At 37.2% G+C, this 15,474-nt stretch overlaps 1 protein-coding gene across 9 annotated transcripts in view; it reads right to left on the bottom strand.

Moving 5' to 3' along the window:
* Positions 1-15,474, bottom strand: part of NBEA (neurobeachin) — a 682,324-nt gene that overhangs the window by 46,314 nt on the left and 620,536 nt on the right. For all 9 annotated transcript variants that reach the window (XM_059377712.1, XM_059377713.1, XM_059377714.1 and 6 more), the window contains one exon: positions 9,592-9,744. In XM_059377712.1, the coding sequence (XP_059233695.1) occupies positions 9,592-9,744 (153 nt within the window). The remainder of the gene's footprint in view (positions 1-9,591; positions 9,745-15,474) is intronic.

Genomic DNA, 15,474 nt, shown 5'->3' with positions numbered 1-15,474 from the left:
AGCTATTAGGGTTATAATGGTCTTAATAGCTTTCTTTTCCCTCTACTTGCATATCTAAAAGCAGAAGCAATTGTTTTAAGCCTAGATAAACCAATTCCCAATCCATAATTCTACCCTGGGGATCTGGGAGGAAGGAAATAAAGAGTGAGATTTAAACCAGAGAGGATACCTCTTAGATGGATAATAGTTACCTAATTCTAATTTCCATGTTGTCTCATGGGTATTCTGGAGATAGGTTTAGGATAAAGCATCTCCGAACTTATGAAAAAGGAAACTAGGCTAGGGGTATAAACTCTGAGGAAAGAAAATTTGTTTCTCCTGAATTCTTTTTATTTAGGAATAATGAATTTCCATCTCCTCTTCTAGATTAGAACAAGAATATTTCCAAGCCTTTTCTCTTATTGCCTCAAAAATTTGCTTTTGATATTGAAAAAATTCTCTAAAGAGAGTTGCATCATGTAGTCAAGGGGATAACCAGAAATCATAGCACGACTTTTTCTGTAGGGGGACTTAAATTATTCTGGACTTGATTTCTTTCTTCTTCTTCTTCTTTTTTTTTTTTTTTTTTTTTTTTAAGATTTTATTTGTTTATTTGACAGAGATTACAAGTAGACAGAGAGGCAGGCATTGAGAGAGAGAGGGAAGCAGGCTCCCTGCTGAGCAGAAAGCCTGATGCGGGACTCGATCCCAGGACCCTGAGATCATGACCTGAGCTGAAAAAAGAGGCTTTAACCCACTGAGCCACCCAGGCACCCTGGACTTGATTTCTTACTGGATGTTTAACCCAGGGGATTTTTCTCCAGTCCCACTAGCCCTACCCTGGTCTTAGCTCTCATTGTTCTCTACATGGGTGACTCCAATACATCTCAACCTCTCTCTCTAATCCAACTCATCTTGCACCCTGCTGGGGGAACAGACTTCTGAAACCATCACACTCACATTGTCCTCCTCTATTTCAAATATCCTAAGGTTCCTCCTAGCAAAACACATTAGGGTTAACTTTACTGACCCCTAAGGCCTTTTCAAACCTTGCTCCCATCTTCCCCCACTAGTTCTTAGGACTTCCGAATATACCTCATTGGCTCCAAGGAGCACAGACAATTCACAGTTACCAGCACAGAGCAGCCCATACAACCTTTGAGTCTCTGTTGCTCCTTTATCCCCTTTGAAAGCATTTCATCCTCCTGCTTCTTTTTTAGTCTTACCCATCCTTCTTACTCAACTGCAAGGTTTGTTTCCTGAGTTCTCCAGCTCACACTCTATGAATTCTTCTATGACTTTCTATGATACTTGAAAGCCATACCCTCCTGTTTAATGGAGTAAGATAATGTATACACATTTACTTGTGAAAATCAATTTGCATATAAATTGGAAAGTGCTATACAAACAAATGGGGTTATTACCAATTAGCACTTGTTTCAAACTGGCAACACTGTATCTTCAATTAGAATATAAGCTTTTTGAAGATAGGGATCATATCTAATACTTCTTTTCCATTTGTCATAACTCTTAACCTAGTATTAAATAATAAATATTTAATAAATATTATTGGTTAATTAATTAAGCAATGGGAAAGATACGTTGGTAACAAGAAGGAAGAAATGTCAGGGGTGGTAAAGAAGCTCATTCATTCATTCAGCGAATATTGAGTGAGCATCTGTTATGCCCTGAGACTATTCTAGATTTTAGGGTTATGACAGTAAATAAATCAAGATCCCTGCTCAGCAGCGTCTACACTATAGTGGGGGGCAATCAACACAACCCCAGATAATTAATAAGCTACAGAGCATGTCAGAAGGTGGTTAAGTGCTAAAGAAAAAAGAGTAAGGTAGGAAAGAGAGTTAAGGAGTATATATGGATGGATTGCGGGGGGGGGGGGGACTGTTAATTTGGCAGAGGTGGTCAGAGAAGGCTTCTTTGTGTTTGTGACAATTAAGGACAGCAATGAGGAAAGGAACTACAAAGATATCTGGGGGAAGAGGATTTCAAATGGAGGCCAACGGCCATTCATTCATTCATTCAACCCTAATCCATTCATTATGAAGCATCTATTATGTGCTAGATAGTTATTTTAGGCAGGAGATACTATGATAACCAATACAAAAGCTCAGATCTCTAGGAGCATGCCCCATTGAAATGCAAATAAACAAGGTGAAAATACTCTAATCTCTCTCCAGCCCCCAATTACTAACTATCTACCCCAGAAACTAGCCTAGGAGAATATACAGATGAATAAGGATTCCATGTCCTCAAAAATATCAGTCTAGTGGGAGATAAACATGGCAGCTTGGGCTTTTCCTGGGCTCAAACTCTAAGCTGACAATAGGCACTAAACACAACCCCATCCCATTTCTAGCAGAAATTACTAAATATAATGATGCATCTCCACTGCTTTATCCATCACCACTCTACACACTTGCCTGTATAAGACTAGAGAAATCTGAGAGAAAATGGTCACAGCTAGGAAGCTGCTGAGCGAGGCTATTGGCTTGAACTTTGTTATTTTTTAAAAATTATTTTTCTTTAAAAAATTTTTTTTATTTAAATTCAATTTAGTTAACATACACTGAATGATTAATTTCAGGGACGGAGCTTACTGATTCGTCAGTTGCATCTAACAGCCAGTGCTTATCACATCATGTGCCCTTCTTAATGCCCATGCCCCCAGTTACCCCACCCCCACCCCCACATCCCCTCCAGCAGCGCTCAGTTTCTTCCCCATAGTTAAGAGTCTCTGTGGTTTGTCTCCCATTCTTATTTTACTTATTTTACTTTTTCTTCCCTTCCCCTACATTCATCTGCTTTGTTTCTTAAATTCCACACAGGAGTGAAATCCCATGGTATTCGTCTGACTGACTTATGTTGCTTAGCATTATATTAGCATTATACCCTCTAGCTTCATCCACGTTGTTGCAAATGGCAAGATTTCATTCTTTTTTGATGGCTGAGTAATATTCATTGATTAACTTCTTACTAACTTCACTGCTACCACCCTGGTCCAAGCCAACATCATCTCTCATAAAATCTGCTATCCAGATATCCCTGATTCTACCCTGTGCCCTCAACAGTTCATAACTACACTGTAGCCAGAAGGATCCTTTCAAAATGAAGTAGGATCATGCCATGCTTCTGCTGCAACACTGCGATGACTCTCTATTTCACTCAGAGTAAAAATGCAAAGAGTTTACGATGGCCTTCGAGGCCTTCTGTGATCTGGCCTCATTGCTGTTCAGTCTTCTATTAGGTGCCCCCTGCTCACTCCACCCCAGCTCCCTGCCTTGCTTGGGAAGCACATCCCTGCCACAGGACCTTTGCTCCAGATGGTCCTTCTGCCTGCAATGGTCTCTCCCAAGACAGTCACTTGGTCCACTCTCTCACCTCCTTCCAGTCTTTAATGCAAATCTCACTTCCACAGTGAGGGGATCCTGGCCACCTACTCTTGTATTCCTGGCCCCCTTAACCTTCCACTACTTCTTTTTTTCCATAGTATTGATTAATTTCTAATATACTATGTATTTTACTCATTTATTATTTTATTGTTTGTTTGATCAAAAGTAAGCTCTATGAGGGCAGGGATCTTTGTATGTTTCCCCCTTCTACTCCAAACACATGAAACAGCACGTGAAACACTCAATAATTACCTGTTGAATGAATGGATTAGAGCACCTATCAGTGTTTGCTGGCACTGATGTGTACTTGTCAATGTTCCTACTAGAGTGTGAGCTCCTGAGGGCCATTCACTGTGTTGCTCATGCTTGGGTTTTCAGAGCCCCGAGCAGTGTGAACTGTGTACCAGGCCCTTCATGACTGGGATAAAAGAAGGAATTTCTCTACTTGAGTTTTCTTTCCAGTGGAATCCACGTTCAAGTCTTCTTTTGTGTCTTCCATAATGCCTTCCTCAGAGCTGGTTCAAAGATTTGTGGAATAAATAAATCCCCAGTTTTAGAGATAAGGAGTACCCTGAAGCTCCACTATATTAAGGGGGGGTCTTAATATAGTGCATCCAAGGGGTCGCAGCTGGCCCGTGGCAGAGCAGGCACGTAAGCACAAGAGCTCTGTTTCAGGAATTTGAGTTTGCCGCAGAACACTTCCACAAATTCTCATTTCCTGAAAATTCTTTTCAGTATAAGGATATAATTCTTTTAGTATAAAGATATAATTCTTTTAGTATAAAGATATACCCCAAATGCAAATTGTTACCTATCGAAAAGAGACTTTTTCTTTAAGATATAAAAATCATATAAAGGATGTGATATAGCAAAAACAAAACCACATTCGGTTCTGCTTTCTCTGCCTCAGTGCCCTGTGCTCTGCTCTGCAGATGGAGACTGTTCTACATTTGGTCCAGGAGCACCAGGGATCTGCTGGGCTGAGGGCCGGATGAGATTATCAGAGCACATCCGTGAAAGGCCTTTTTCTAAAACAAATTTTAAAAAAGGGCAGATTATGATTGATGAACCCAGCATTAGGGTAATGTTATCAGAGATACTTTCTCTTTCTGTCCTTTGTGGAGAGGTCAGATTATAATCACGTTAGAACCGAACACAGTGCTTTATTAATGTTTCATGAGTGAGTCGGCTGTAATCAGCCTAGCCGGGTGTGGGTAAATTAAACCAATTTTTGATGTATGAACTCAGTGCACTTAGAATTTATTGAAATGTCTACCCAACGTGTCCATATCACTTTTCCTGTTTTTCTAATGAGATCAAATTTTGGATTTCACCGTTCTTCAGTAAAACACAGTCCTTGTCCCTGTATTTACAAAGTATAAACAACTGTAATTAATTATATATACTATTTCCCATAACCAGAAAACCAATTAAGCAAAAAAAGTACATCCTTAAAAACCAAAGTACTGTCTCCTTTTTAAAAATAAGAGAAGGAAATTAAGTTGTATACATACGCAAGTTTCCACAAAATACATCAAATACCTTTTCGGTTGCTGCCATAAGATAATAAAACTGATTTATCATCAGTGATATCATCCCTTTTTATAGTATTACTTTTGTCTTCTTTGCTTGAATTTCTTAATGACAGCTTGAAAGAAGGAGAGAATGCTCATGGATGTAGAATACTAATCCATACAAAGAGATGAATGTTTTTTACCACTGTGAATGTCATTTCTTTGGGATATATGACATTTTCATTTTATACTTTAGGCTCATTACAAAGAACCCCTTCAAGTAACTGAAGATAATCCCAGCCCAAATTATACATATACTAGAGTACATTTTCTCTAAACCCATTTCCTAAGAACTAAATCCTATATGAGCTACCCAGCTGGGACAAAGTTAGAAACTTTCAATGTTATAAAACAATTTGAAAACAATTTGCATTCATGGAATTTGTGGAAAATTTAAACCCTTCTGCACCTATATCTGTTACTCAGGCTTTGTATATTAGAGAAATAATCATCAAATAATGATTCCTTCAGTAGAAAAAAACAGAGAGGCACATGATTGATTAAGTTTCCTAGTGTTGACACAGGGGTCTTGACATGAATTCTGCATGACATCAGCGTGATCATTTCCCATCAGAATGGCCCGAAAACTGACCAGAAGTTGGAGCAAAAGGTCCTGTGAAGGACAACGTGGGCTATGGAAAGCAGAGCAGGGGACACCGAGGGAGGACGGCAGCTGCGGAGACACACAGCTACTCTTCAGAAGACGGCCTCTGAGAGCGTGGCTCCCTAGCCCTGTTCTCAGGGGCAGCACCTCCCATTGCCCCTGCGCCGGAATTCTGACGCAACCAAGAATGGCAGCTATAGATGCAGAGCCTTGTGTATACCAAGGCAGCCTTCCCTTCCCATTCTGCAGAGACCCTTCAAGGAAAACCCAGGCAAAGATGACAGGAAGAATAGATACCTCTCAAGCCACCCAGTCTGTGCTACAGGCACTGCCTACATATGGTTGATTTAAACTGGCCGTGCACCCCGTGGCTGCAGAGAAGCAAGATGGCGGCACTTTGATTTTTTTTCCAGTAGGCAGAATTTTGTGTAAAGCCTTTCATTCCATGGAGTAGAGATTTAGTTAAAGTCTTCACTGACTCATGAATGCCGATGAGATAACAGGAATTTGGTTTAAGATAGAGAAAACCCCCATGCCTTGCTTCTTTAATTTCTTCACAAAAACAAGTTGGAAATTGTTATTATAATAAAAATATAACACATAATATATAATATGTATATAATTATACATGTAATATATAAATAAGAATATGTTATATGTCAATTACACCTCAATTAAAAAAAGAACTACAAATAAGTACGATGCCTTTCTGAAAATGTTTTATGGTATTTTCTGAAAAGCACAAGTATTTATGTCTCATATTTCAGTCAGTTATAAAATTTACTTCTTTTGAATATGTGAGAGAAGATCTTTGAGGACAGTTAATTCATCATATCATATGCAATCTTTAAGTTCCTAGTACACTATATGTACTTGGCTTGACAACACACTTGACTTGATAAATCCGTATTTGCAGTGACAGTAAATAGTGAGATTTATTTTTTTTTTTATAAAGATTTTATTTATTTGACAGACAGAGATCACAAGTAGGCAGAGACGCAGGCAGAGAGGAGGAAGCAGGCTCCCTGCCAAGCAGAGAGCCTGATACCGGGCTCGATCCCAGGACTCTGGGATCATGACCTGAGCCGAAGGCAGAGGCTTTAACCCATTGAGCCACCCAGGCGCCCCGTGAGATTTATTTTAAAGAAGCACTGCATTTTGTCTTAAAGTTTGCTCAGCAGCACTTGCGCTTATGTAAAGACAAGATACAGGAGGTATATAAACAGAAGTCAGGTAATTATCAGTCACGTGATAGTAACTGGTAAGGTTAGTATCAGGAGTAAGTTATTTCTTGTATTTTATTTACATGCAATAGAGGTACTCTGGGCAACTACAGATATAAGTTATTACTGAAAAGTATTCATGGATCTAGATAGATGAAGCCTTATGATTTTTCTGCAAATTTAGTCAAGTGTATATGGTCTTTTTTATTTAGTTTATATGAATACTAATTACCTGATAGCTTCTTATCCATAATAATTATCTTTCCCTATATTCACAAAGTTCTGTATTTGATGCTGTCTTGGGGATTTGCTTTTAGAAGCACAACTGCCTTTTCTTTTTCAATTAGGCATACTATTAATAAAATTATTAATTCTGGGGGCACATGAACTTCTTTCACTAATGAGGAACACAAAGGTTGTATCTATAATGAATCACTACTTAATGTTTTATTAATATATATGTAAAAATGTTCTGGCATCTAAAAAGCACATGAAGAGACACTCAATATCACTAGTCACTAGAAAAAAGGAAATTAAACTATAATGAGATTTTACTTCATATTCGCTAGAATGGTTATAATAATAAAAAAAGAAAAAACAGGCAATGACAAGTGTTGGTGAAGATACAGGGGAGGTGAAAGAGTCACCCTTAGTAGGAATGTAAGATGGTACAATCACTTTGCAAAATAGGTAATTTTTTAAAAAGTTAAACATAAATTTACCATGAATTCTACTGTAGGTATATACCCCAAAACAATGAAAACCTATGTCCACATTGAGATTGGTATGTGAATGTTCATAGCGGCATTATTTGTAACGGCCAAAAAGTGGAAACCCACGTGTTCAACAACTGATGAATGGTCAACAAAACAATGGCCTATCCATCCATGGGCTACTATTACAAAAAAGAGCCAACTACGGATATGTTCTACAACATGGATTAATCTCAGAAACTATGCTAAGTAAAAGAAGCCAAACACAGAAGAACACATATCATACAGTTCTAGTTCTATAAAATGTCCAGAAAAGGCAAGCCTATGGAGAGAGAAAGTTGACTAGTGGTTGCTTGGGCTGGAGGTAGGCATGGGGAGTGACTTCAAATAGGCATATGATCTTTCTGGAATGACAGAAATTTTCTAAAATTAGACTGTGGTGATGGTCACACAACTCTGTAAATTAACTAAAAGTTATTAAATTGTACATCAAAAGAAAATGAATTTTATGGTAATGATTTAAAAAAAATTTATAAGGTGGGGCACCTGGGTGGCTCAGTGGGTTAAAGCCTCTGCCTTTGGCTCAGGTCATGATCCCAGGGTCCTGGGATCAAGCCCCACATCGAGCTCTCTGCCTGGCAGGGAGCCTGCTTCCTCCTCTCTCTCTGCCTGCCTCTCTGCCTACTTGTGATCTCTGTCTATCAAATAAATAAATACAATTTTAAAAAATTTATAAGGTATCTATTCATATTTTATAGATGAGAAATGTGAGGACCAGAGATGCTCCACAATCTACCCAGTGCAATGAAGCTAGTAAAGGGCATTGTGGTAATGGTTGTATAATTCTGTGAATAAATGAAAACCCTTTTATTTATTTATTTTTTACTTTATATGGGTGAACTGTATGGTGAATTATATCTGTGTGACATATATGAATTCTGTAAGTCTTACCAAAAAAATGGACTAAGGAATATGTGAACTCCATTGTAAATATGGACTTTATTTGGATTCTGATTCAAATAAATTGGGTGTAAAAACAAAGTAAAATATATTTACAGGACAGTTGGAAAAAATTGGGAGTGAGTGAACAGATTTATTTTGAGTCACTGACTTTCTTAATTCCTCAATTTACTAAGAATAATAGTATACTAAGGAGGTTGTTTGGCAAAGTGGTTCATTTCCATATACCATAACAACACTGAGATTAAAATCTTCTGAAATATGGATAAAATATATCAAAATCTATAAAATACCCACATGCAAACATTCTATTTACACATTTTTTTACCTGAACACCTAGATATCTGCCAGATATCTGTCACACAGATTTAAAAAGTAATGACATTTTTCAATTTAAGAATGTTTACTAGATGGGTGTTCTCTTAAGGACAAGTATATTATATATATATATTTTTTTCTTTTTAAGAGAGAGAGCGAACATGTGTGTGTGTGTATGTGTGTGCGTGCACGTGCACGTGAGTGGGGGGCTGTGGGGCAGAAGGAGAGGGAGAGAGAGAATCTTAAGCAAGCTCCATACCCAGCACAGAGTCCCGCAAGAGCCTCAATCTCAGGACCCTGAGATCATGACTTGGGCTGAAATCAAGAATTGGATCCTGAACCAACTGAGCCACACAGGTGCCCCATGAGGATATCTGAAGGTATGTTTCACAGCTTATGATTTCCTGCATGCAAATATGTTCTAAATGTAAATTATTTTGTTTTGAGTATTTTATGAGTAAAAAAGAGTCCAGATTTAGCTGGTAGACAAAAATAAGAAGTGGACATTTATATCAAGCATTTTAGAATATCTTCTCTTAGTCAACAGATGCTCATCTGACTGTCTTCTCCTAAGGGAGCAAATATAACTGAATTACCATTCCTTTATTAGTCTTCATGAAAGGAAAATCCACTCCACAATAAAGAATAATGTCAAAAGACAATAGTAAAATGCTTGCCTTCTTTTTTCTTCAAATTTTAACCTTGTATTTATAGATGTTAAATGGCAATTTGTTAATAGAAACAAAAGAGAACAACAGAACGTTTTTACTTCTTGATGACCACTCAAAGCTTAAATAAAATCTCTCTTACCATCCTGTTGATCCGTACAAAGTCTTCAGGTTTTTTTGCCCAAGGAGGAAGACCAACATCATTTACTACAACTTCATCTTCTCTGACTCCGAGATTGTATCCATTACTGTTGACAAACATCTCCGGTAGATAATAGAACTCTGGAATTAGTTCCTGCCAGGAATAAAAATGTGGCATGTTAAACCACTTTAAAAAAGAGTTGAAGTAAAGTATTATAACTTGTTAACTATGAACTGGATTAAATACTTTCTTTACTAAAATTCAATGTTTTATTACCTAATTCTATTCTTCATTTGATTTTCTTTACATAAGAGGAAGAGAAGGAAGAGAGGAGAAGAAAAGAGAAAACAAATATTTTTCTTGAACATTTTATTTGATAATTTATGTTTATAAGACTTTCATTCTTATCTTGCCAGAACTGGTTAAGAGAAATGGGTTACAGGATCCGCAGTAGTTCATAATATCATTCTTAAACAAATACGTAAAGCTATACCTACAAGACTATGCCACTCACCAAACTTTTCTGAATATTATTAAGGAAATATCCAATTAAAAAAAAAGTTGCTGCCAGTATTGGTTAGAAATAATGTCATACCTTTTACTTTTATTTTTGATCACAAGGGCAGTTACAATACATGATTTTTATAAAAAGATTCATAGTTTTATTTCATAATTTGCCAAAATTACTTTTGTACCTATCAGTAAACACAATGAAGAGATGATATACAGTGTGAGAGTAATTTCTAAATATGTAGCACAGCACCTGAATGGTATTGGTTTTTAATAAACTGGATGCAAAGACAACTTGTGTTACTTGGATATAGAGATGGCATAAACAACTTGATTCAAGGCAAAGTTCTGTTTGACGCACAATGTCTAACATGAGGCTTATGCTTCTTTGGAATAAATCTGGTATAGAAATGAGCTGTTTTTATGACCCTTTTTGTTGTCCCCTTTTTTTTTTTTTTTAAAGCAACTGGAAGAAAATGAAAACAAAAACCACTATAGTTTTTATGTATACCTTCTATACAATAATTTAAAAAACCCAACAACAATCTTCTCAAATAGCAAGATGACGGTTAAATTAACTTTAAATTATATTGTGAAAAGCATAAGATCATTTATTTGTGTCATGATCAATGTGGATAATTCAGTGCCTGAAATTCAACTCTCGCTTGGGTCTTCTCAAGAAATTCACAGAAAAATTTAAAAAAAAAAAAACAAAAACAAAAAACAAAGAACAAAAAACACCACCAAACACTGATGTCTTCAAATAAATCAAATTATTAACTTTCAAAGAAAAGCATACACAAAACCTTTCTCTTTATGGGTTCTCCTGCTAAAACCAACATTTGTCCGTGATAACATAAGTGGGTGTTTATCTTTCTAATATTCTGTGAGAATTTGATTATTATCCATTCTGATGATGATAAATGTGAACCATAAAAAAAAATAATAAAGTTTGAGTACAGGGCACTGTGACAGGTATGAAGAAAGAAGAACGAACAAGAGATGGTTTTATTTCAAGGAATTTATAATCTTGTCCACAGGGTAAATGCATAAACAGATGGTTATACTACATAATAATAATAGCTTGAAAGAAGTATGAACCAAGAACAAGGGAACGCAGAGCAGAAGGCAGGGAACTCGGGGCAAGTCTGGAAAGATTTTACTGGAGACCAGATATTTGAATTCAACTATGCCTGAAGATAAAGGCGGGGGGAAGGGGCAAGGGGACCATCAGGGAGTATTACCAGGAAGTGGTAAGGACTGAGTCTGAGTAGAGGATAGGATATACAGGGGGATAAATTAAAGGTCAAGATGGGGGAAATGGGCTGGTGAGAGTTATACGGAAGAGGAGATGAAAGAAGCTTCATGACAAGCTAAGCTGTTTGGATTTTAGATTACTGGACAAATTTATTTTATACCAAGACTTTGAGTGTCAACATAAAGGATGGACTGGAGAGGAGAGACTGGGTGTCTATGTGTATGCAGGGAGAAGGGGAACCAGAAGCAGTAAGGGCACCGGGAGGGAAGGGGAGAAGGGCAAGTGCAAGTGACAGTAATGGGACATGTCGTGGGACTTTACCAGGGAGGACAACCTGCGACAGAGGTGAGGAGGGGTGTACAAAGAAGAGGGAATTAGGTGGCTCACACTGTGTGATACTCATTCATTAACAACAAACTATGTGTAAGACATCGAGGCCATAAGAGAGTGTGGGAAAGGAGAATTATGGTGAGATTAACACAAACTCATGTAAATTGTCAGTGACATGTATGTAAAAGGGGAAAATGAGAAAGTGCTGAAAGAAAAACCAATAGGTAAACCAACACCCTTATTTACAAATCATGATATAGTTTAGTGGGTGGGCAAGGCAGGAGCGAAAGACTGCTTCAGAAATATTCTATCAGCAGTGCCTATAGCGAGCTGATTTCTGGGCTGGGAAAGCGCCATGGTGTGTAGTATATTGCTCTGAAGGAGCAATCTGGTAAAGGCGTGTGTGATCACAGACTAGAAGGTAGAAGTAAAGCATCATTCCAGCTCTCATTGATCTGTATGCCATCAGAAGTACATAACTGTTATGATGTGATGTTTCTGTTCCTCTAAAATTCAAATGTTGAGGGTGCCTGGGTGGCTCGGGTTGGTTAAGCCTCTGCCATCAGCTCAGGTCATGATCCCAGGGTCCTGGGATTGAGTCCTGCATCAGGTCCCCTGCTCGGGGGGGGGGGGGGGGGGGGGGGGGGGGGGGTGTCTGCTTCTTTTCCCTCCTCTGTCTTCCCTGCTTGCAATCTCTCTTTCAGTATCTCTCCCTCCCCCTCTCTCTGATAAACAAATAAAAAATAAAAAATTAATTCAAATGTTAAAACTCTATCTTCTATGATGGTATTAGGAGGTGGAGTCATTGGAAGTTAATTAGAATTAGATGAGGTCATGAAGGTGGAGCCATCTCGAACGAGATTAGTGTCCTTACAGGAGGGAGCCCACTTCGGCCACGTGAAACACAGCTAGACAATGGACGTCTGTGAACCAGGAAGCAGATGCTCACCAGACCTCGAACCTGACCATGTGGGCAACCTTAGTTTTGGACCTCCAGTCTCTACAACTGTGGGAAATAAATTCTGTTGTTTAGAAGCTCCCTCATTTATGATAAAATATAGATGCCTAAGCTGACCAAGACAATATTTATTCACTTATTATTTCAGTGCATTAAGAGAAAACTTATAATTTTCTTTTGATCTTACTCTCATGGTTTGGGAAAGCATGAACAATTACTAAAAGATGTAGAGAAAGGTAAAGAATATCACTGTTTGCCCATTACCCATTCTTTATGTGACACAGCACGACAACAGCATTCCAAATGGTCCAGAAGGTGGGAAAGAATGTAAGCTCACAGAGTCGCTCTTTGTGGAGTGTGATTTATATGTCGTAGGCTAACAGGAGTCAGGGATTTCCCTTCCTGCCTTTTATCAGTTATTTGTGTTCATGTCCCATCTCTAGAACTAGACTGTCTAAGCTTCCTGGAGGGCACACAGAGAGATATAGCCACAAGGATAAAGCAATATAGGTTTATTTTTTATTTAAACAGCCCAAAGAGTCTTAATTTATCTTTGACTATCTTGGTGCTTTATAATGTTTTCCAAATATATTATTTTCCATTCTTCCCTATGGCAAAGGGTCACATAAACTATATGGTTATTATTAACCTACTTACCACCATAATACTATTTTCCTAAATGTCATTAAATTAGAATCAGAAAGGCAACAAAGCCCTAGGATTTTACATTAACACCGATTTGGGTAAAAGCAGATTTTCAAGCCTGATTTTGTGAGGCTTATACTTTGTTGAACCCTCATAGCTCTTGGTGTTATAATTTGTATGCAGCAGGTGCTCATTAAATATTAAGTTATTGATGATATTAGGTAAAGTTATTTTAATATAACTAGAAATCGCTTGGGGCAATATGCAGATGGTTGGGAAAATGCCTCAAGATCGGAAAATAACCAATGAAGGACTTTATTAAATAAAAGAAAAAGGATGAACCCCATCATAAAATTTGTACCCTTTGAGGGGCAATTTTCGCAGTTTAAAAAAAATGTTATCTTGCTTATCCTAGTTAGGTATAAAAGGTTTAATAGTGTAAAAGAGTTCACTTTAAAATACAGAAAAAGTTGGTTTTAAAGTTGCTGACAAAGTTGTACCCAAACTGCAGAAGTGGAAGAAACAAGACCTACTTTTTTTCAATTCAAACTCTCTAGCATAAGAAGGGGCTAAAAGCTGGTGGCCACTAGGGAGGAAAAGGAAGGCTAAGGAAGGTCATGCCTGATGATTACCTAGAAAGGTAGGAGGAAAAGTAAGGAGTTCAGCAGGAGGGAACATTCTGGAAGGCTTTAATCAAGGCCAGTTACATGAAAAAGTAGCGTGACTAGGGCCTTCAGGATGATCCCTTGGTAAAGGCTGTGCTCTCTACTCCAGTCCGTCTGGGCAGCCAAACTACGCTCACTAATCAGGGTGTTGATTAAGATGCTGGAAAAAGCTGTTAGACGCCTGATGTTTGAAGGGCTGAAGAAATGCTTTCAGATTTCTAATAGAGGGAACAGTCACAAACAGACACATTTTTTAAGGCAAATATAAAGAAACTCCTGAAGTTCAGCTTAACTGCAAGGCCCCTAAAAACTTCAAAAGACCAGAACCATGTGGGACTAAAGCTGTCTGCACGCTGAATCCTGAGCTGGGGAAGTTTTTGTTTTGTTTTTTTCTTTTTCTTTTTCTGAAGGGGAAGGAACCAGTAAAATCACACAGTCTAGGGAGAAGTTGTTAAAGCAGTAGAGTGGGTGTAAATTTTAATTTTAATGCCTCAGTTTATTTTAAATCTTTAAAATTAAAAGATTAGAAGATCTTGTTTCAAATAGCATTTTAAAATTTAATGCTGGCATATAAATACAGGACATTGGGATATCATTTATATTCATATTTATATAATTTAAGAGATTTGCTTATTTAAAAAAAGAAAAACCTCATGAATAAGTGAGTTTCATCTGGGATATTTAACTGTGAAGTCCAAGAAGATGACAATTACTCTATCTGTGCTCTAAGACAAGGAATGAGCTGAAATGTTACCTCTGGTCATTCAATCTTAAAATAGTACATAGAATTTATTTGTATCTTTTTAAAAATTTTATGTTATTTTGCATTTTATGTTTTTATTTATTTAATTTATTATTTTTATTATTTGTATCTTATGCTATGTCTTGGCACTGTTGTAAAGTGCTTTATATGGATTTTCTTAGTCATCACGAAAATTTCATGAGGTAGGTATTCTCATTCTTCCCATTTTCTAGACATGAACACTGAGGCAGAGAGAACGTTAAGTAATTTGCTAATGACTACACTGGAAATAGGTGGTAAAGCCCCAAATCAAAACTGATTGCTTTAAATCCAGGGTCTCTGCTCTTATAGTTTCTCTTTTGCCTTCTGAAGAAGCGAGCCTATCATTCTGCATGACTTCATTCTGTTTTGATTTCCTGCATAGCAACTATAATATATAATAATATAATATTATATATTCAATATATTCATATTCAATATTCATATAATCAATAGTCAATATATTCTTATCCATGAAATATACTATATATATATATAATATATATTAGGCTCCTGTGTCACACTATACTGGAAATCTCATGACAATAGAGATCATTGTTTTGCTCACTGGTTCACACCACTCACTAGCTAGCAATGGTGTCTAGTACAAAAGAGATGCTCAATACAAATGTTTGAGATACAAAAAAAAAAAAGAAGAAGAATCAATTACTGCTTTGTGTTTATCATCTCCTGAGTTTCAGGTATGAAATAGTAATAAAAACAATACTGAAGGCCA

The sequence above is a fragment of the Mustela nigripes genome, chromosome 15 (genome assembly GCF_022355385.1).
Source record: "Mustela nigripes isolate SB6536 chromosome 15, MUSNIG.SB6536, whole genome shotgun sequence".
NCBI classification, from domain to species: Eukaryota; Metazoa; Chordata; class Mammalia; order Carnivora; family Mustelidae; genus Mustela; species Mustela nigripes.
Note: the sequence above shows the minus strand (reverse complement) of the source record. Positions and strands in the feature narration are given on the sequence as shown.